This window comes from Vicia villosa, unplaced genomic scaffold (genome assembly GCF_029867415.1).
Source record: "Vicia villosa cultivar HV-30 ecotype Madison, WI unplaced genomic scaffold, Vvil1.0 ctg.001287F_1_1, whole genome shotgun sequence".
Taxonomy (NCBI): domain Eukaryota; kingdom Viridiplantae; phylum Streptophyta; class Magnoliopsida; order Fabales; family Fabaceae; genus Vicia; species Vicia villosa.
In genome coordinates this window covers 294,605-318,119 of record NW_026705561.1, presented here as the reverse complement: position 1 = coordinate 318,119, position 23,515 = coordinate 294,605, and the positions used below count along the sequence as shown (strand labels likewise).

General features: G+C 38.0%; 3 protein-coding genes across 4 annotated transcripts; all 3 read right to left on the bottom strand.

Annotated features, from left to right (window-relative positions):
* Positions 1-501: 501 nt before the first annotated feature.
* On the bottom strand, positions 502-3,310 carry LOC131634393 (uncharacterized). 2 transcript variants are annotated; one of them, XM_058905059.1, is made up of 2 exons: positions 1,974-3,310; positions 502-873 (listed from the first exon to the last, which is right to left on the bottom strand). In XM_058905059.1, the coding sequence occupies exon 1, from the start codon at positions 3,129-3,131 to the stop codon at positions 1,986-1,988; it is 1,146 nt and encodes a 381-aa protein (XP_058761042.1). In that variant the 5' UTR covers positions 3,132-3,310; the 3' UTR covers positions 502-873; positions 1,974-1,985. The 2 variants fall into 2 exon arrangements, with proteins under 2 accessions (XP_058761042.1, XP_058761041.1); XM_058905058.1 differs by having other exon boundaries at positions 502-868; positions 1,974-3,309.
* A 4,124-nt stretch (positions 3,311-7,434) lies between these two features.
* Positions 7,435-7,797, bottom strand: LOC131634388 (uncharacterized). Its single transcript, XM_058905054.1, has one exon. It carries the CDS (start codon positions 7,795-7,797, stop codon positions 7,435-7,437), a length of 363 nt encoding a protein of 120 aa, XP_058761037.1.
* Positions 7,798-10,786: 2,989 nt separating this feature from the next.
* On the bottom strand, positions 10,787-11,622 carry LOC131634387 (uncharacterized). The gene is made up of 2 exons (XM_058905053.1): positions 11,506-11,622; positions 10,787-11,389 (listed from the first exon to the last, which is right to left on the bottom strand). The coding sequence occupies exons 1-2, from the start codon at positions 11,620-11,622 to the stop codon at positions 10,787-10,789; spliced, it is 720 nt and encodes a 239-aa protein (XP_058761036.1).
* Between the last annotated feature and the right edge of the window lie 11,893 nt (positions 11,623-23,515).

Genomic DNA, 23,515 nt, shown 5'->3' with positions numbered 1-23,515 from the left:
AAAGAAATTTCCTTAATTATAATATGTCATTTTAATCTTATTACCCGTGTATGATTTAATAGATAACAAATTTATTTTTATATAGTATACTTATTATAAATGAGCTATTACATCAATATATTTATTACATCTCTATATTTCTCAAAAAATGTCAAACCTTACATCAGTATACTTATTACATAAATATACTTCCGTAAATCTTACGAAGATAAATCTCTAGACTAATTTTTGACAATAAAAGTGTCACTCATTTAGGAAGGAATTTGATGTATATTGACTACATATGAAAGTATACTTTTGAATTCATGAACAATTTTGAATTTATAAGATGACTCTTCACCTCTAAGGATGGAAAGAGCAATCCAAAATGATAATACACCAAAGTTGGATCCTATGAACTTGTAACTCTTCCACGAAGTTGAGGCTTTCAAACATAGGCATAAATCCAAGAAAGCAGCCAAATACCTAAAGAGAAGTACTTGCAATCACACATCAAAGTCATTCAAAGTAAATCACTATTCTCTTCATTTTATTAACTCATCAAAGCACAACAATACACAGAATCATCCTCTTGAGTGTGTTGAATCCTATGAACTTGTAACTCTTCATATTACATTGCTTACTCAAACAATTCACACACATCATATTTTTCTAATCGTTAGAAAATCCAAGTACCAACAATCCTTACTCCATGTCCTGCACCTTCTTGTCATGCTTCATTTCACTTCAGTGATGATTTAAATTGGTCCTTTGCATCACCGTGCTTTTGTATTACGGCTTTGTGATTATGTGTTGATCGAAGAGAGAGACCCTCCATACCACGAGGCTTTGGATTTACAGTGCATTAACAAAACTTTTTAGGCACAAGCTGCAATACATCAAGAAACCAGTCATGAAGATAAATATTTTTGGCAAAGTTATGGCATATCAGATTTTTTTATAACATTCGGTACTAATACAAGTAAAAATGAAGGGAAAATTCAAATATCAATATGCTGGAAGAAAATGATGAAGGAACTGGATCATCATCATCTCATGCATGATCAAAAACAACAAAGTGAAAAAAACAAGTATTTGAAACCTTAATACAAATCGTTGAAGGTTAGGTTATTTTCATTGGTTAATTCAATTCAGTTGCGTATCTCAAGAAAATCTTAAATAGAACAAGCAATCAATCGAAACATACCAATTATTGTTCTCTTTATTTTTCCTTATCCTAATTAAAAGTACTTCTCACGTCTTTTGCAACATCTTGTAAAATGGTTTTGTTGCATAGGATCCAAATTCTCTTTACATTGCATAGTTTGAGGAATTTATCCCCAAAATTCTAATAGCTGATAATGGTTTGAGGCTGCAATTAGCAGCCACTACAACTGCTATTGTTGACAGCAGCTCGCAGACCAATAGCGTCGCGCCAAACCATATCCCTGCTACACTATTCTGTGCTATAGCGTGCTATTGACAACGTACGCCAAAAGGTTCAAATAACAAGCAGCAACCAAAATATGTGACAAAGCCAAATGCAACAAAATGATAGACTATGTCTTAAACCTCACTTCAAAATATTTTGAATAACTACAGTTCACAACCACAGTTGTAATCTAGCCTAAAACAAAGGCTTATTAGCTCTTGACAATTACACAACTATCATAATTACGACTGTATTTGTCACCAATATTTGCACTCTTGGTATTTGCAAAGTAACCACAACTCGAGCCACTGGTTGAAACTATTTTGAATCCAGCAAAGCAACCTATTCTAGTATATTTGAATGTATGCAATAGATTATTAGACTAAACAAATATGGAGAGAGAAATGACACTATCACAAAAAGAATTCATGTAGTCAAATCAAAACAAAATCAACATTTCTGCAAGTAGGAAATGAAACGAGTTATCTAAACTAATCAAACTGACTCTAATCAAGTATTCAAATCGAATAAGGAACGGAATAGCAAATTAAGAGTAAGATACCTGTAAATTTGTTCATATCATGCTAGCTTCGTTGTCCTTGTCGTGAGCAAGATTCAGTTTTTCTTCATAAAGCTTTAAGAGATAAGAAGACTCCTCCTTAAAAGGTTTTATATATTTGTCAATGAACGTTTCATCGGTGATTAGAAATGGAGAAGTTAAACTTGCTTTCTTTTTTCGCAAACCTTTCTTTAGAAGAAATTCCACAACTAAGGCCCTTGGTATGATCTTTCTCTCCATACTGGCCCCCAAAATCCTTGGTACTTTGGCAATGGCTATAGCATCCCAACCCAACCGATTGACCCAAAAGTTCATCACTAAATTTATTTTATCAACAGATGTCAACATACAATGAGGCTGCTTTCGAAATGCTTCTAGAACATCTTCATCCGACCAACCCCATTTCTTAAAGACATCAACTTTCTCTTTCCACCGGGCTTTCATTACCGTTCTTTTGGCATGCAATGCTACTGAGAAAATGGTTTGAGAAGGATTGAACCCCAAATCCTTTAATTCCTGGACCAGCTTTAGAAGGCCATTTGTGTTGAGTACCTTGCTATCCACCCGAAGCAATCTTGAAATGCTAGAGTCTGGAACTCCATTCTCAATCAACATTCTAATGTTATGCGACACAACATGGTGAGTAAATAAAAATGGATTTCGAATTGCATGAGTAACAATGCCCTTGTGAGATTGCAAGAATCTACTTAGAAATTCATAGGTTGGGATTATATGATTTTCCAGGCTTGGAGAGAGGAGCACGGGGCACCTACTGACAAGGTTAACAACGTCAGAGGTAGAAGCGCCTTTAGAGAGAAAAAATTGAAACTTTGGAAACACCCTTTTGGAGGGGTCACAAGAAAGTAGCCATGGTGCCTTGGCAACCATGTGACGTAGTTGGGAATCAGATACACCATGGTTTCTGAAGAAGTTGAGAACTAAATCAGGTTTCTGGGTTGTCTTGAAACGTAGTTCGTAAGTGGAGGAAAGTTTGGAAGCAGATTGTGGGGAGAAGCCGAGATTGTGGATGAGGTAGGAGACTGCAAATGGGGTTGATTTGGAAGTGGCAGTGCAGAAATGGTGAAAAATAGGGTTAGGGTTTGGTTGAGAAGTTAACGCTTTGAGATAGAGAAGAGTTTTGTGGCGATGAATAGTGAACATTTGAGAGGAATTAGTGTTGAATTGAAGTTGAAAGTTTAGAATGAAAAAGCAGAAACAGAAGGAAATTGATAGTATTGTATGTACCTTGTTGCGCAGAAAATCGATGATGGGAAGCTCTCTTCAACGTGGTACAGCTCTGGTGTGTTTTGGTTGTAAGAACAACTGAAGAAAAATAATTGGGATCACTTCTGCTCAGGAAAAACCCAAAATACCCTTCAAATAGATATCTTCGCACTCATCTCGATTGAGTCTTTTGTTTTATAAATGAGGAATATACTTCACATAACAATTAATTTTTCGTTTATATTCGGGTCACACTTGTTGAAATGTATATTCTCTTCGTTGTTAATTGAGGGTGAATGATAATAGAGCATCACAATTATTTGATTGTCTGATACAAATTTTCTAATATTTATTTTAGATCGACAGGATGAATGATCTTTGTTAGCAATTTTTTTTTGTTTAATTAGTATCGTGATCTCATAACATAATTTAATATTTCACTTTGGTCATTTATTTAATAAACATTAAGGGTATGTTTGGATTGATGGAATGGAATGGAGTGGAGTGGTATTTAATCATATTCAATTGTTTGGATTTATAAATAATGGATGGAGTGGAATGGAATATGATGGAATTCATTCCATCCTACACCATCATATCCTTCAATTTTCATTCCACCCAATTTGGGGGGTGTATGCAATGGAATGAACTAAAATATTCTATTTCGCTCCTCAAACTATAAAATATACACAAACAATGGAATGAAATCTCAATATCATTCCGCTCCGCTTCACTCCATTCCATCATGTTCCACTCCGTTCCGCTCCGTTTTAGTTCATCAATCCAAACATAGCCTAAAAAGCTATTTCGTTAGCCAACTTAGTTCATTATGTTGACTTTTAACTTTAAAAGTCTTAGATGAAACAATATTGTTGAGTGTCTATCATAGACTTTATTATTTTTTAATTTTAACCATTTGATCTTTTTAACAAATATCACACGGTTGAAAATTGATAATCTACTGAATGTAACAATGAACTATCAACACATAATAATTTTTATATAACGTTAACTTTTTCCCTCTTCTCCTTCATCAAATTCATAATCACATTCATCAACATTCATCTCAAAGCTAAAAAACTTATCTCAAACCCAAAAAATCAAAATTAAACTAAAAAATAAAATAAAAAACAACATAACAGCAACCAAAAATAAAAAATAAATATCAAATTCTAAATCAGTGAAACAAAAAAAAAATATAGAAAGAATGTGAAAAGGGAACGATGGGAGAAAAGAAAACATAAAGAAGATTAAATCTATTTTCTACTAAACTCAATCTCACTATTAAATCAAAAATCTAAAAATCAAAGAGATAAACAATGGAAGCTAGAAAGAGGTAAAAGAGAGAAAAAAAGACTCAAACTCACCATCTTCATCTCCGACCATCCACCGCAAATATGTGTCTTCATCAAAGGAGAACCCAACAAGTTGTTGCTACTGCAATTGCTCAACAATTTCACCATGCTCTATATCTTCATTCTTGATGTAGGAAGGCAGACGGCGCGTATCGAAGAAGAAATTGCGCGTCAAAAAGCATTTTCATATTTAAACAATTTTGCTATGTTCCACAGTTTCAAAAATTTCTATTTATTTGTTTTATTTATTTAATTTTGTTTTTTGGATTAAAGGCCCATAAGGCCCATTATGATTTTTTTGTTTTCTGTATTTAAAGGTCTTTGGCGTGAGCATAGGGATTATCTTTCATTATAATAAAATCCAAAATTTTCTTTTTCTGGTGGATTCTAGCTTATTTGACAGAAGAACCGTACAAGGAAGAGGTTGATCGTGCAAATCGACAAACCAACCACGACTATCGAGTAAAGGTTGATATTCCATTGTTCTACAAAGCATTACGAGTGAACGAGTTTCTTGATTGATAAATCGATGTCGATAAGTTCTTCGACATTATGGGCGTCCCTGAGAACAAGCAAGTTAAGATGGTGGCGATCTGGCTTAAAAGTACGGTTGTTGTTTGGTGGGATAAACTTGTTGTTCAAAGGCAAAGGAAGAGACCGGACATAACTTGGCGAAAAATGAAACACTTGATGCTGGAGCGGTTTTTATCAGAGGATTGTGAACATATTCTTTATAATATGTACATCGAGTGTGTTCATGGCAAGAGTGTAACACCCCAAATCTACCCCGCAATTTAATAGGAAAATGAGAGTGCAAAATCTCAAAAAACAACAACAACATTTGAGGCGTCACATATATCAACTTAAACGAATCACAAATCATGCTCATAAATCACGGATACATAGCACTTATATCGGAGGAAACTCATATATCATTAGTCATTCAAATTCAAATAACTTTATAACCTCGCAGCGGAATTTAAAGAACATCATAAATTCAAATCATAACATCTATGCCAATCATGGAAATCAACAAATCCAACATGTCTCAATCAAAGAGAACAATAACAAAACTCGATAAGATATAACAACAAAATCAAACATGCAAACATCCCCCGAGTGCTACGTATCAGAGCATAGACACGCCGACTCGAGCTATAAGGTAAACGGATACTCCACGTCGTAACCTGCACGTTACCAACAAAGGGTAAAATTCAAACAGAAGGGGTGAGATATAATTCATTATAAAGAAACGCATGATAATATTCAAAGCATGGTAAAGATCATACATATATCACCATTTCTCATCACATAACATCTTACAACAACTGTCATTTCTAAGCAACTTACAAAACGACAACAATGTCAATAATCAATTATGACAACATACTCAATACACAATTATAATATCAATGCATTACAATAACATCTCTTCATCATGTCACAACAAACATCTCATCATCTCAACAATTCAAACACAAATTAATGCAATTTAAATGTGATTCAAATGTGACTCAACTTATGCAAATTCATGTGGTACCATTTGGAGTAAAACTCCCACCGTCTCAAAATTTTCCATTGGGCACACTGTCGCTATTTGCCCTTAAGGTCACCGTCGCTTTTGCCATTAAGGCCACCGTCTCTTTATGCAATGGATGTGACTCAATGAATGCAACATCCACACAAAAACCACATTTACAACACATCACAAACATTGACTAAACATCATTACTTATATAGTAATTCACCACTTCACAATCACGTCACTATGTTGTAACATCATACAACAATACATCACTTCACAATCACGTCACTATGTTGTAACATCATACAACAATACATCACTTCACAACATCAAACAATTTCATTTAAAGAAAGCTTCGAAAAGGTTTTCAAATCATATTCATTATAAAGACATCAATTAAAGCTTCGCGGAGGTTCAAACGACATTTAAAAAAGAGTTACGGATCAAAAGATACATCATTTCAAAGTTTGAACAAGTTTTGCACAACAGGGTCCGCTTAGCAACCCTCCAGCGAGCTTATGGAAACTCAAATTCAATAACCCAGTTTGAAGCACGCTAATACAGACTAAAAACAGAAGCGAACCAAAATCGCAGTTTCACTTAGCGAGCTTGCGCATTCTAAAATTTTCCCTCAGCATCCGCTTAGCGAGCCATGGCCGCTTAGCGGACGTGCGATTATGTAGAAAAATAAGAGAACCACACAACAATGCGTAACCACACTTCCACCACCCAAAAATCATACAAATCAACAATTAAACACATATAATCATAGCATCTAACATCATTCACCATCAATCATCAATAAAAACATGTTTTCAACCAAAAACTCATGCAATTTCACTATAAAACCCTAATATTCTACAACATTCAATCCATGGTTCCTACATACAATCTAACTCATCCTAAACATCATCATACATCCCTTTAGCATGAAAGAACCTCACCCTTACCTTGGGTTTTGGATTGAAGACAACTCCAGCTTCAATCTTGGATTCTCATCTTCTCTTCTTTCTCTATTTTCCCCAAATGAGATTCTAACTTCTATTTCTGTAAAACTCTTGTTTTGTTAAACCCTTACTATCTTTCTCATAATGCTAATGGGCCATAATTAACACCTCTCAATTACTAATGCCGACTTAGACCCAATAACTCATAGCACTTACTAACTTATGTTATTTACTAAAAATACTCAATAAATAACACAAAATTAATTGAACACACAATTAACACATAAATATCAATTAATTCACATAACACACATAAAATAAATAATTAAAAGAAAAACAGTCGTTACAACTCTCCCCCACTTAGAATATTTCCGTCCTCGAAAATTACCTCAATCAAATAACTCAGAACACGATTATCGCATCTTGCTTTCCAATTCACACGTCATACTCTCTCCGGTATCTCCCGACCAAACTACATTCACCAAAACAATCTCTTTGCCTCTAAGCGTCTTCGTCTCGCGATCCTCAATCCTTATCGGCATAGTTTCCACCGTGAGATTATCCCGTACTTGCACATCATCCAAATGAATCACGTGCGAAGGATTAGAAATATACTTCCAAAGTTGCAACACATAAAACACATCGTGCAAATTCGAAAGATTTGGCTGTAACGCCACTCTATATGCCACATTCCCAACCTTCTCTGAAATTTGATACGGTGTAATAAAACTAGGAGTGAGCTTCTTTGACTTCAATGCTCTCCCCAACCCGGTCATCGGTGTAACTCTCAAAAATACATGATTACCAGCTCGAAACTCCAAATCTTTCCTTCTCTTGTCATGATAACTCTTCTGCCTACTCTGAGAAGTCTTCATCTTCTCACGAATCAACTTAACCTTCTCGATAGTCTCTCAAACAATCTCAGGTCCAAGCACTACACTCTCACCAGATTCATGCCAACACAACAGAGTCCTACGTCTCCGACCATACAATGCTTCAAAAGGCGCCATTCCAATACTAGAATGGTAACTATTGTTGTATGTGAACTCGATCAACAGAAGATAAGTATCCCATGTACCTCCCTACTCAAGAACACAAGCTCTCAACAAATCCTCCGAAGACTGAATCGTACTCTCCGTCCGACCATCTGTCTGAGGATGATACGCCAAACTCAACCTCAACTTAGAACCCAATGCCTCTTGCAAACTTTTCCAAAAATTTGAAGTGAACCTCGAATCCCTATCCGAAACAATACACAAAGGAACATCGTGTAGCTTAACAATCACACAGATATAAATCTCTGCCTACTTAGAAACTGGATATATGATGTTAATAGGTACAAAATGAGCCGACTTTGTAAGCCTATCAACGATCACCCAAATGGAATCATGGCCTCTCACAGTATTCGGTATACCCGTCACAAAATCCATAGAAATGCTATCCCATTTCCATTCTGGAACTTCCAATGGTTGCATTAATCTTGCAGGCTTTTGATGTTCAAATTTTGACTTCTAACAAGTCAAACATGCATACACAAACTGAGCTATGTCACGCTTCATTCCAGGCCACCAAAACAAGTCCTTCAAATCTTGGTACATCTTTGTAGCTCCTGGATGAATACTCAAATTACTTTTGTGAACTTCCTCAAGAATCGCTCTCTTCAAATCCACATCATCGGGAATGCAAATCCGATTACGGAACCTCAACACACCATGCACATCCAACTTAAAATCATCACTCTCAGCTTGATTGATTCCAACCATCGAATCTACCAATTTTACATTCAACTTCCGAGCTTCTCTGATACTATCCAGAAAATCATTATTAATCTTCAGCATACCCAATCTAACACTCTTAGGTGTCACTTCACATACCAAACTCATGTCTCTGAATTACTCAATCAATTCCAACTCCTTAACCATCATAGCCGACATATGCAACGCCTTTCGACTCAAGGCATCGGCCACAACATTAGCTTTTCCTAGATGATAATTTAAACCGAAATCATAATCTTTCAACAACTCTAACCACCTTCGTTGCCTCATATTCAATTCCTTCTGATCAAACAAATACTTCAAACTCTTACGGTCACTAAATACTTCAAATCTAGAACCATAGAGATAATGCCTCCAAATCTTCAATACAAACACAACAGCAGCAAGCTCTAAATCATGCGTAGGATAGTTCTTCTCATGAACTCTCAACTGCGCATAAGTAACAACTTTTTCATTTTGCATGAGCACACCTCCTAAACCCATCTTAGAAGCATCACAATAATCCACAAAAGATTCTTCCGGATTAGGAAATATCAAAATCGGTGTCGACGTCAATCTCTTCTTCAACTCGGTAAAACTTTCTTCACATTGAAGATCCCACACAAAAGCCTTACCCTTACAAGTCAACTTCGTCAACGGAAGTGCCAACTTATAAAATCCTTCAAGTAACCTTCTATAATAACCGGCTAATCCCAAAAAGCTTCTAATCTTGGTAGCCGACTTAGGAGTTTCCCATATCAACACGACAGCTAATTTAGACAGATTCACAACAATGTCATCACCAGAAATAACATGACCAAGAAAACTAACTTCTTTCAACCAGAACTCACACTTGGACAACTTCGCATACAACTTCTTCTCTTTCAAGACTTACAATACCAACTTCAAATGCTCAGAAGGATCTGATTTTGATTTAAAGTAAATCAAAATATCATCGATGAACACCACCACAAAACGATCCAGATACTCATAAAAAATATGGTTCATGTATTGGCGCATTAGTAACAACAAATGGTATTATAGAATACTAATAATCTCCATAACATGTTCTGAAATCCGTCTTCTGCATATCCTCGTCTTTCACTTTAATATGATGGTAACCCAACCTCAAATTAATCTTTCTAAACACACGAGCACCAACCAATTGATCCACCAAGTCATCTATTCTTGGAAGTGGATACTTGTTTTTGATTGTCACCTTATTCAATTGACGATAATCAATACAAAGTCTCATACTTTCATCTTTCTTATTTACCAACAACACTGTAATTCCCCATGGTAACACACTAGGTCTCACAAACTTATTCTCAAGCAATTCTTCTAGTTGCTTCTTCAATTCAGACAACTTTGATGCGGACATCATGTACGGTGCCATAGACAGAGATCTAGTACCAGGTACAAGATCAATAGAGAACTCGACTTCTTTCTTAGGCGGTACATCAGGAATTTCATCAGTGAAAACTTCAGGAAATTCACACACCACCTTCAACTCATCTATTATAGCTTGATTCTCAATAGACATCGATGCAAACAAATCAAACACTTGCACTTCTTATTTCATCAACATGCACAACTGTCTAGCTGAAAGAAACTCAATACCTTCCTCTTCAGGAGTAGAAAACCTCACCGACTTGTCATAACAATTAATGTGAACCTGGTTATGCTCTAACCAGTTCATCCCCAAGATCACGTCCAAACCTCTTAACAACAGGCAAACAAAATCAATAACAAAGTCTCTATCGAAAATCGACACGGGACACTTGAAACACACAAGAGAAGTAGTTAACGATCCCTTAGTCAGAGTATCGACAACCATCTCTCCGTTCATAGTAGACAAAATAAGACCCAATCTTTCAACACAGTCAGTAGAGATAAAACAATGCGTAGCACCAGTATCAATAATAGTAATCAAATGAATGCTATTAATGAAACATGTACCTCTGATGAGTGCATCCTCACTAGTGGCCTGAGTTCCCGACAAGGCGAACACCTATCCACTAGTTTGCTCCTTCTTAGGCTTCCGACACTTGCTTCCAATATGGCCTTCTTCACCACAGTTGAAACAAACCATTTGCTTGTGCTTGCAAGCAGGTGTCATATGTCCAATCTCACCACAACGGTAACACCTCATGGCATCAGCAGTACACACGGTGCTCTTATGGCCAACTTTGCCACATTTGAAGCACGTAATACCAGCAGGTGCATCTCCCCCACTAGTAATCTTGTACTCAATAGCTTTCTGCTTCCCCTTTCCTACTGGAGCATCATAAGGCTTGCCACGGTCTTGTTGACTCTTGCCCCACTTCTCACTAATAACTTGATAATGAGCATTGTTGTCTTCCTCATAAATCCGGAAACTATCAACCAAATCAGCAAAGACACGAATCTTCTGGTAACTAATCGTCTTCTTAATTTTCGGGCGCAATCCATTCTCAAACTTGTTACACTTCGAGAACTCACCAGTTGATCCATCATAGTGTTGGTAAAACTTAGCCAACTCTCCAAACTTAGCAGCATACTCCATAACTGACTTATTCCATTTCCTTAACTCAAGTGATCTCTTCTCCATTAGCCTCCAACCTCTGAAGAGTCTCTAGCCACCAGTCATCAGCCTCAACTAATAGCATGAGTCACATACCGAACCTTCTGATCTAGAGTACAATCCACCACACAGAAGATTCTCTCAATCTCCTTTAGTCATGTCAATACGCCATCAGAATCATGATTTCCCTTGAACACATGTGAATTATCCCTTTGGAAGGTAGTCAAATTACGAGAAGCAGCATTCTCACGAACATTAGGCTGATGTTCCAAAGCTTGAGCCATTGCTTCCAAAGCAGCAGCAATTGCAGCATCATTCCTCCCAGCCATCTCAACACGTCACTACAACATAAAACCAATTAGCATAAATAACAATACGAGTATTGTTAGACTACATTACGACACAACACATGGCCGGACGAATCAACCTGCTCAAATACCACTATTGTAACACCCCAAATCTACCCCGCAATTTAATAGGAAAATTAGAGTGCAATATCTAAAAAAAAACAACAACATTTGAGGCGTCACATATATCAACTTAAACAAATCACAAATTGATCAGTGGTTTTCACACATAGTTTTATCGTTGTTTTTAAGTATGTTTAAGTTTTGTTATTGAGTGTTTTATTTCTTTATTCGTCATTTTATGCTTTGGTTGCATGTTTTAATGTTTTCAGGTTCATATGGAGAAATCGGAGTAAATCAGTGCGAAACTCGGAAGTTTTAAGGAAGTTCAGAAAACATGCTACAGGAGGCCTGACACGGGTGGCCGTGTTGCCCAACACGGGCCGTGTCATGATGAGAGTTCAAAGAGGTGGAAAAAACAGTGGTGCAACACGGGTGCCCGTGTTGCTCAACACGGCCCGTGTTGCTAAGCCTGGGACTTGGATCTTGAAAAATAAATTACAGGGGACCAACACGGGTGCCCGTGTTGCACAACACGGCCCGTGTTGGGTGATGACGCTGATTTCAGTGATTTTTATTATTTAGTTCAGTGGTTGGCCTGCAGGGGTGTTTTTGGAATTTCCAACCAACTTAAGTGAGTCTGCACTATTTAGGAGGGTTTCCAAGATGAATTAGGGATCTTTTTGCCACACGAAGAATTGGAGGATTGAGAGAAGAAGCCTATGCAATTGGAGAAGAACGGAGAACTCTCATGAGCGGAAGCCATTGAAGATCAAAGTTCATCATCTCTATTGTAATGTCTTTATTTGATATCTTTGTAATTTCTTTGGATGATATGAGTAGCTAAACCCCCCAATGCTAGGGGGTGTCCCTGATTAACATTTGTGATGATTTTGAATTCCGAATTTCAATAACATATTTCTCTTTTACATTCAATTTAATGGTATAAGGTTTTTAATGCTTTCCTCGTCGGACCAACTGGATTGATTTATGACTGACAATTAGGATTGACCTCCATTGTTAGGGTTTTTATACCATTATATTATAGTAGATATCACCTAGGACTAGGGATACCCTATAGTAACCGGATTGTTCTTGATTATAATAATATTTGATTTGATCACTAATTTCGAAGGACTTTGGGATTAGGATTTCAATGTTCAAAAGTTTGCCCACTAAGGACTTAGGAGCAAATACCCTTAAGAACCGGTAATTGATAAGTTGAACTTTGTTAATGAAATAAGGGTTCAGAATTGTTACATGTTAATGCACACACCTACCCTGGCATGTTACTCATATTTGGCCAATTAAACCTTTTTAAGTTTATTTGCAATTTAATTTGTAATCACAAAAACCAAAACCCCAAGGCTTTTTGTTTAATTGAAGTGCGACTAACTCTATAATCTCACGCAGTCCTTGAGATCGATATTCGGGGAATTTTCCCTTTATTACTACAGAGGCAAAATAGTACACTTGCTATTTTACCGATCAAGTTTTTGGCGCCGTTGCCGGGGACTGCCGAAAATTGTACAGTTTTTAGTTTTATTTCAATTAGAATTTTGTTGCTCTGCGACTAAAATTTTATTTTCAAAAAAAAAAAAAAAGAAAAACATTTTTATATTATTTTTGTTCCTCATTCTAATAATTGTCTAATCTGTTTATGCGAGGCAAGGCCTCAGCAGAATTTCCTTTTGACGCAGAAATTGAAAGGACTTTTCACGCAAGGCGCAGACAAGCTCATCAAGCTAAGCTGGAATCTGAGGAAGAAGTAATTACAGTTCATTCTGGTTCAGACACTGAAAGTGAAGAAGAGATCATGGGCGAGGTACCACCACCAGAGAGACTCCTCGGAGACTATGGAGTTGCAAATACACCGGGGGGAAGACAAACAATTATCAACCAACCGGTGAATGTTCCTAATTTTCAATTGCACCCAAGCACCATCACTCAGCTCGAAAGAAAGCCTTTCACCAGAAGGGTTAATGAAGATGCAAACAAGCACTTACAGAGGTTTCTGACCATGAGTACAACTTTAAAAATCGAAGGTCATACAGAAGAGGCCAAGAAGCTGAGAATGTTTCCATTCACCTTGGCAGAAGAAGCAGAAGAGTGGTTTTATTCCCTTCCAGCGGGCAGCATTACATCATGGGGAGAGATGGAAAAAGCTTTCTTAAATGAGTATTTTCCCGCCTCGGTATTTATAAGGAAGAGGTATGACATTCTGAATTTCAAGCAGAAGGAGGGTGAGCCCTTAGGAGATGCATACAAAAGATTCAAAAGAATTCTAGTAGCATGTCCTACTCACAATATGGACAAGACTGAACAGATGCAAGTATTTGTCAATGGGCTCAGAATGAAAACAAAACAGTTAATTGATACAGCAGCTGGAGGCTCGACAAATTTCACAACAGCCTCAGGCATCATCAAAATCATTGAAGCAATAGCTGCAAATGAGCATTTGGAATTGTATGACAGGTGTGCTAGCAAACCGGAAGGAATCATTGATCTCAAGCTGGAGACTTCTAAAACTCGGGTTGAAGATGCGATAGCCGCAGAAGTTGAAAAGAAATTGAAGGCTATGAATATAGGTAAACAACAGGTGGCTCAAGTTCAACAAGCTCAACCTGTCAGCTGTGAAATCTGTAATGGCCCACACCAAACGGTGTACTGTTTTGCTACTCCCAAGCAGATTGAAGAAATCAAATTCCTAAGGCAAAACAACCCGTATTCTAACACCTATAATCCAGGGTGGAAGAATCATCCAAATTTTGCTTGGAAAGATCAACAACAACAAGGTACCCAGAAGGCAGAGTGGGAAGTGGCCATTGAAAGATTAGTTGGGCAGTGTTCTCAGTTCCAAGAAGAAACAAGAAACAACCACAGAAACACTTCGGCCTCAATTAAAAATCTGGAAGTTCAAGTGGGGCAGATAGCACAGCATCTCAATCTACAGGCAAAAGGTACCCTTCCGAGCTCAACTGTGAAAAATCCGAAAGACCAGGAGAAGATTAATGCTGTCACTACAAGAAGTAGGAGAATAGCAGAATCTGAAAAGGAAAAAGAAAAAGAGGAAATAGATGACCCCATGGTAATAGAGGTGGATGTGGAAATAAGAGAGAATCCAAAAGAGCCAGAAGTTGTGGTACCGCCGGTTAAACCAATTGAAGAAAAAAATAAGAAAGACGCTGAACCTGTGATAAAACTGCCCTTTCCCTCCAGAGTGACAAAGAAGGGTTCAAGAGAGAAAGACTTTGAGAAGTTTACTAAATTGTTCAAAAAGTTAGAGGTAAATCTACCATTCTTTGAAGCACTTGAGCACATGCCTTTGTACAAGAAATTTATGAAGGAGGTGTTGGGGAAAAAGAGATCACTAGGAGGAGAACCAAAAATTGCAACGGAAAAGTGTGGTATAGTCTCAACAGCAAGGAAGATCCCAATAAAGAGGAAAGACCCTGGGGCAGTGGCGATACCATGCACTATCAAGAATATAACATTTAAGAAGGTACTCCTCGATTTTGGGTCTAGTGTGAGTTTAATGCCTTTGTCCATTTTCAAAAAGCTTGAATTGGAAAAGATTAATGAAAGTAAGACCCAGTTAAGGTTCGCCGATCACACCGTTAAGAAATCATATGGGGTAGCTGAAGATGTACTAGTGGAAGTTGATAAATTTGTATTCCCTGTTGACTTCCACATCATGGACATTCCGGAAGACGAAGAAACTCCTATCCTTCTTGGGAGGCCATTTTTGTCGACAGGCCGCTGCAACCTCGACATTGAAAAAGGAACGCTGACGCTGAAATCTTTTGATGAAGAAGTAACGTTGAAGATGTTAGGAGTCAAAAGACAGAGGGCGGTTGTGAATGATCAAACTTCTGATGGTCTGACAGAAAGTGGGGAAAAGAACAAGAAGTCTAAACAGCTCCAAGAAAAAGTGTCAAGCATAGCCTCCCGGGTGGAACCATCTTATGTAGTTGTCAAAAATCTTAAGAAAGCTAAGGAAGTCAAGAAGAAGGTGGAGGAGAAAGAGCAAGGAAAGAAGAAGAATGTGGGAAGCAAATTAAAGAGAAAAGCGGTGAATGCTTTTCGTCTTCATGACTTAGTGGTTGCGAAAGTGACAAGCAACAAGGTTTGGAAAAGGAAATACCCTCCATAATAGAGGGTAATGGACCGTCGAGCCATGCGACGTTAAACGAAGCGCTTTGTGGGAGGCAACCCACGATTTTAATAGCTAATTTCTATGTTTGGTTATTTTATTTTCAGGAAATAAAAGAGGACGTCTCTGGTGAAAGCTTGGAAGTGATCATTAGAGTGCATTACCCTCTGTGAGTCACCTCTCTCAGGCTCGTTCTGAAACATTGAGGCCAATGTTTAGTTCAAGTTTGGGGGAGGCTCTTCTCTTTGCATTTTATTTTTATGTTAGTTTTATGTTATTGGTATGATGTGAAACCATAAAGTGAATTCTGCCCAAATTTTTACCGAAATTTTAAATTTTTGTTGAAGAAGTTTTGATCCTAAAGAGCGATCGGGAATAGTATATAGAGATGAAGCAAGGATTGTTTGAGGACAGGAAGTGCGGAATAATGTGACAAGAGGTTTGTTTAAGCACCCCTGGTTCCCTGAAAGAGATACGAGTCTAACGTGTAGATTTGCACCATAGTACTTGTCTCCTGAGAAGTACTTCTCGAGTAGTTTATTGATACAGTCTGGCATAATTCAGATTCACTTGCATGATGGCTGGTTGAGAAAAAAAAAAGAGATATAAAGTTGGCACCAAATGATGAAAAGGCGGTAAAAGGCAATCGGCTCGCTAAGTTGGGTAATCCTCACCCGGTTATTCAGCCCAAAGGAGATTGATCCCCAAACGTCGTCCAAAAGGACAATATATAACTGCAAGGTTTGAAAATTTCATCGGTAATAAAAAGTAGCCAATGCTGCTAGTTTGGTGCCAGAAAAAAATAATAAGAAGCCTTGATCCGTCTCATGCAGGTGATGAGTATTATAAGAAATGTAGTGCCTTAATATGATTGTCCAAATGAAAGAGGAGGAAAATCGGAAAGAGACTTAAGTGCAAAGCATAGTTGGAGAGGTATCCGAAACGGGAGCTTGAGGATTAATGTGGTAACAAAACTCGTCGCGTCATGTGAATTCCAAATCACTGTTTCTTGATCAGTACAGACGGATATCTCACGTATGAACACCGTGTGTTTTGAAGGTCATTAACTTTTGTAGTTGTCGCTTGAGGTCAAGCAACGGTTTAAGTTTGGGGGAGTTTGATCAGTGGTTTTCACACATAGTTTTATCGTTGTTTTTAAGTATGTTTAAGTTTTGTTATTGAGTGTTTTATTTCTTTATTCGTCATTTTATGCTTTGGTTGCATGTTTTAATGTTTTCAGGTTCATATGGAGAAATCGGAGTAAATCAGTGCGAAACTCGGAAGTTTTAAGGAAGTTCAGAAAACATGCTACAGGAGGCCTGACACGGGTGGCCGTGTTGCCCAACACGGGCCGTGTCATGATGAGAGTTCAAAGAGGTGGAAAAAACAGTGGTGCAACACGGGTGCCCGTGTTGCTCAACACGGCCCGTGTTGCTAAGCCTGGGACTTGGATCTTGAAAAATAAATTACAGGGGACCAACACGGGTGCCCGTGTTGCACAACACGGCCCGTGTTGGGTGATGACGCTGATTTCAGTGATTTTTATTATTTAGTTTAGTGGTTGGCCTGCAGGGGTGTTTTTGGAATTTCCAACCAACTTAAGTGAGTCTGCACTATTTAGGAGGGTTTCCAAGATGAATTAGGGATCTTTTTGCCACACGAAGAATTGGAGGATTGAGAGAAGAAGCCTATGCAATTGGAGAAGAACGGAGAACTCTCATGAGCGGAAGCCGTTGAAGATCAAAGTTCATCATCTCTATTGTAATGTCTTTATTTGATATCTTTGTAATTTCTTTGGATGATATGAGTAGCTAAACCCCCCAATGCTAGGGGGGTGTCCCTGATTAACATTTGTGATGATTTTGAATTCCGAATTTCAATAACATATTTCTCTTTTACATTCAATTTAATGGTATAAGGTTTTTAATGCTTTCCTCGTCGGACCAACTGGATTGATTTATGACTGACAATTAGGATTGACCTCCATTGTTAGGGTTTTTATACCATTATATTATAGTAGATATCACCTAGGACTAGGGATACCCTATAGTAACCGGATTGTTCTTGATTATAATAATATTTGATTTGATCACTAATTTCGAAGGACTTTGGGATTAGGATTTCAATGTTCAAAAGTTTGCCCACTAAGGACTTAGGAGCAAATACCCTTAAGAACCGGTAATTGATAAGTTGAACTTTGTTAATGAAATAAGGGTTCAGAATTGTTACATGTTAATGCACACACCTACCCTGGCATGTTACTCATATTTGGCCAATTAAACCTTTTTAAGTTTATTTGCAATTTACTTTGTAATCACAAAAACCAAAACCCCAAGGCTTTTTGTTTAATTGAAGTGCGACTAACTCTATAATCTCACGCAGTCCTTGAGATCGATATTCGGGGAATTTTCCCTTTATTACTACAGAGGCAAAATAGTACACTTGCTATTTTACCGATCAAGTTTTTGGCGCCGTTGCCGGGGACTGCCGAAAATTGTAGAGTTTTTAGTTTTTTTTCAATTAGAATTTTGTTGTTCTGCGACTAAAATTTTATTTTCAAAAAAAAAAAAACATTTTTATATTATTTTTGTTCCTCATTCTAATAATTGTCTAATCTGTTTATGCGAGGCAAGGCCTCAGCAGAATTTCCTTTTGACGCAGAAATTGAAAGGACTTTTCACGCAAGGCGCAGACAAGCTCATCAAGCTAAGCTGGAATCTGAGGAAGAAGTAATTACAGTTCATTCTGGTTCAGACACCGAAAGTGAAGAAGAGATCATGGGCGAGGTACCACCACCAGAGAGACTCCTCGGAGACTATGGAGTTGCAAATACACCGGGGGGAAGACAAACAATTATCAACCAACCGGTGAATGTTCCTAATTTTCAATTGCACTCAAGCACCATCACTCAGCTCGAAAGAAAGCCTTTCACCGGAAGGGTTAATGAAGACGCAAACAAGCACTTACAGAGGTTTCTGACCATGAGTACAACTTTAAAAATCGAAGGTCATACAGAAGAGGCCAAGAAGCTGAGAATGTTTCCATTCACCTTGGCAGAAGAAGCAGAAGAGTGGTTTTATTCCCTTCCAGCGGGCAGCATTACATCATGGGGAGAGTTGGAAAAAGCTTTCTTAAATGAGTATTTTCCCGCCTCGGTATTTATAAGGAAGAGGTATGACATTCTGAATTTCAAGCAGAAGGAGGGTGAGCCCTTAGGAGATGCATACAAAAGATTCAAAAGAATTCTAGTAGCATGTCCCACTCACAATATGGACAAGACTGAACAGATGCAAGTATTTGTCAATGGGCTCAGAATGAAAACAAAACAGTTAATTGATACAGCAGCTGGAGGCTCGACAAATTTCACAACAGCCTCAGGCATCATCAAAATCATTGAAGCAATAGCTGTAAATGAGCATTTGGAATTGTATGACAGGTGTGCTAGCAAACCGGAAGGAATCATTGATCTCAAGCTGGAGACTTCTAAAACTTGGGTTGAAGATGCGATAGCCGCAGAAGTTGAAAAGAAATTGAAGGCTATGAATATAGGTAAACAACAGGTGGCTCAAGTTCAACAAGCTCAACCTGTCAGCTGTGAAATCTGTAATGGCCCACACCAAACGGTGTACTGTTTTGCTACTCCCAAGCAGATTGAAGAAATCAAATTCCTAAGGCAAAACAACCCGTATTCTAACACCTATAATCCAGGGTGGAAGAATCATCCAAATTTTGCTTGGAAAGATCAACAACAACAAGGTACCCAGAAGGCAGAGTGGGAAGTGGCCATTGAAAGATTAGTTGGGCAGTGTTCTCAGTTCCAAGAAGAAACAAGAAACAACCACAGAAACACTTCGGCCTCAATTAAAAATCTGGAAGTTCAAGTGGGGCAGATAGCACAACATCTCAATCTACAGGCACAAGGTACCCTTCCGAGCTCAACTGTGAAAAATCCGAAAGACCAGGAGAAGATTAATGCTGTCACTACAAGAAGTAGGAGAATAGCAGAATCTGAAAAGGAAAAAGAAAAAGAGGAAATAGATGACCCCATGGTAATAGAGGTGGATGTGGAAATAAGAGAGAATCCAAAAGAGCCAGAAGTTGTGGTACCGCCGGTTAAACCAATTGAAGAAAAAAATAAGAAAGACGCAGAACCTGTGATAAAACTGCCCTTTCCCTCCAGAGTGACAAAGAAGGGTTCAAGAGAGAAAGACTTTGAGAAGTTTACTAAATTGTTCAAAAAGTTAGAGGTAAATCTACCATTCTTTGAAGCACTTGAGCACATGCCTTTGTACAAGAAATTTATGAAGGAGGTGTTGGGGAAAAAGAGATCACTAGGAGGAGAACCAAAAATTGCAACGGAAAAGTGTGGTATAGTCTCAACAGCAAGGAAGATCCCAATAAAGAGGAAAGACCCTGGGGCAGTGGCGATACCATGCACTATCAAGAATATAACATTTAAGAAGGTACTCCTCGATTCTGGGTCTAGTGTGAGTTTAATGCCTTTGTCCATTTTCAAAAAGCTTGAATTGGAAAAGATTAATGAAAGTAAGACCCAGTTAAGGTTCGCCGATCACACCGTTAAGAAATCATATGGGGTAGCTGAAGATGTACTAGTGGAAGTTGATAAATTTGTATTCCCTGTTGACTTCCACATCATGGACATTCCGGAAGACGAAGAAACTCCTATCCTTCTTGGGAGGCCATTTTTGTCGACAGGCCGCTGCAACCTCGACATTGAAAAAGGAACGCTGACGCTGAAATCTTTTGATGAAGAAGTAACGTTGAAGATGTTAGGAGTCAAAAGACAGAGGGCGGTTGTGAATGATCAAACTTCTGATGGTATGACAGAAAGTGGGGAAAAGAACAAGAAGTCTAAACAGCTCCAAGAAAAAGTGTCAAGCATAGCCTCCCGGGTGGAACCATCTTATGTAGTTGTCAAAAATCTTAAGAAAGCTAAGGAAGTCAAGAAGAAGGTGGAGGAGAAAGAGCAAGGAAAGAAGAAGAATGTGGGAAGCAAATTAAAGAGAAAAGTGGTGAATGCTTTTCGTCTTCATGAGTTAGTGGTTGCGAAAGTGACAAGCAACAAGGTTTGGAAAAGGAAATACCCTCCATAATAGAGGGTAATAGACCGTCGAGCCATGCGACGTTAAATGAAGCGCTTTGTGGGAGGCAACCCATGATTTTAATAGCTAATTTCTATGTTTGGTTATTTTATTTTCAGGAAATAAAAGAGGACGTCTCTGGTGAAAGCTTGGAAGTGATCATTAGAGTGCATTACCCTCTGTGAGTCACCTCTCTCAGGCTCGTTCTGAAACATTGAGGCCAATGTTTAGTTCAAGTTTGGGGGAGGCTCTTCTCTTTGCATTTTATTTTTATGTTAGTTTTATGTTATTGGTATGATGTGAAACCATAAAGTGAATTCTGCCCAAATTTTTACCGAAATTTTAAATTTTTGTTGAAGAAGTTTTGATCCTAAAGAGCGATCGGGAATAGTATATAGAGATGAAGCAAGGATTGTTTGAGGACAGGAAGTGCGGAATAATGTGACAAGAGGTTTGTTTAAGCACCCCTGGTTCCCTGAAAGAGATACGAGTCTAACGTGTAGATTTGCACCATAGTACTTGTCTCCTGAGAAGTACTTCTCGAGTAGTTTATTGATAAAGTCTGGCATAATTCAGATTCACTTGCATGATGGCTGGTTGAGAAAAAAAAAGAGATATAAAGTTGGCACCAAATGATGAAAAGGCGGTAAAAGGCAATCGGCTCGCTAAGTTGGGTAATCCTCACCCGATTATTCAGCCCAAAGGAGATTGATCCCCAAACGTCGTCCAAAAGGACAATATATAACTGCAAGGTTTGAAAATTTCATCGGTAATAAAAAGTAGCCAATGCTGCTAGTTTGGTGCCAGAAAAAAATAATAAGAAGCCTTGATCCGTCTCATGCAGGTGATGAGTATTATAAGAAATGCAGTGCCTTAATATGATTGTCCGAATGAAAGAGGAGGAAAATCGGAAAGAGACTTAAGTGCAAAGCATAGTTGGAGAGGTATCCGAAACGGGAGCTTGAGGATTAATGTGGTAACAAAACTCGTCGCGTCATGTGAATGCCAAATCACTGTTTCTTGATCAGTACAGACGGATATCTCACGTATGAACACCGTGTGTTTTGAAGGTCATTAACTTTTGTAGTTGTCGCTTGAGGTCAAGCAACGGTTTAAGTTTGGGGGAGTTTGATCAGTGGTTTTCACACATAGTTTTATCGTTGTTTTTAAGTATGTTTAAGTTTTGTTATTGAGTGTTTTATTTCTTTATTCGTCATTTTATGCTTTGGTTGCATGTTTTAATGCTTTCAGGTTCATATGGAGAAATCGGAGTAAATCAGTGCGAAACTCGGAAGTTTTAAGGAAGTTCAGAAAACATGCTACAGGAGGCCTGACACGGGTGGCCGTGTTGCCCAACACGGGCCGTGTCAGGAAGAGAGTTCAAAGAGGTGGAAAAAACAGTGGTGCAACACGGGTGCCCGTGTTGCTCAACACGGCCCGTGTTGCTAAGCCTGGGACTTGGATCTTGAAAAATAAATTACAGGGGACCAACACGGGTGCCCGTGTTGCACAACACGGCCCGTGTTGGGTGATGACGCTGATTTCAGTGATTTTTATTATTTAGTTTAGTGGTTGGCCTGCAGGGGTGTTTTTGGAATTTCCAACCAACTTAAGTGAGTCTGCACTATTTAGGAGGGTTTCCAAGATGAATTAGGGATCTTTTTGCCACACGAAGAATTGGAGGATTGAGAGAAGAAGCCTATGCAATTGGAGAAGAACGGAGAACTCTCATGAGCGGAAGCCGTTGAAGATCAAAGTTCATCATCTCTATTGTAATGTCTTTATTTGATATCTTTGTAATTTCTTTGGATGATATGAGTAGCTAAACCCCCCAATGCTAGGGGGGTGTCCCTGATTAACATTTGTGATGATTTTGAATTCCGAATTTCAATAACATATTTCTCTTTTACATTCAATTTAATGGTATAAGGTTTTTAATGCTTTCCTCGTCGGACCAACTGGATTGATTTATGACTGACAATTAGGATTGACCTCCATTGTTAGGGTTTTTATACCATTATATTATAGTAGATATCACCTAGGACTAGGGATACCCTATAGTAACCGGATTGTTCTTGATTATAATAATATTTGATTTGATCACTAATTTCGAAGGACTTTGGGATTAGGATTTCAATGTTCAAAAGTTTGCCCACTAAGGACTTAGGAGCAAATACCCTTAAGAACCGGTAATTGATAAGTTGAACTTTGTTAATGAAATAAGGGTTCAGAATTGTTACATGTTAATGCACACACCTACCCTGGCATGTTACTCATATTTGGCCAATTAAACCTTTTTAAGTTTATTTGCAATTTAATTTGTAATCACAAAAACCAAAACCCCAAGGCTTTTTGTTTAATTGAAGTGCGACTAACTCTATAATCTCACGCAGTCCTTGAGATCGATATTCGGGGAATTTTCCCTTTATTACTACAGAGGCAAAATAGTACACTTGCTATTTTATCGATCACAAATCATGCTCATAAATCACGGATACATAGCACTTATATCGGA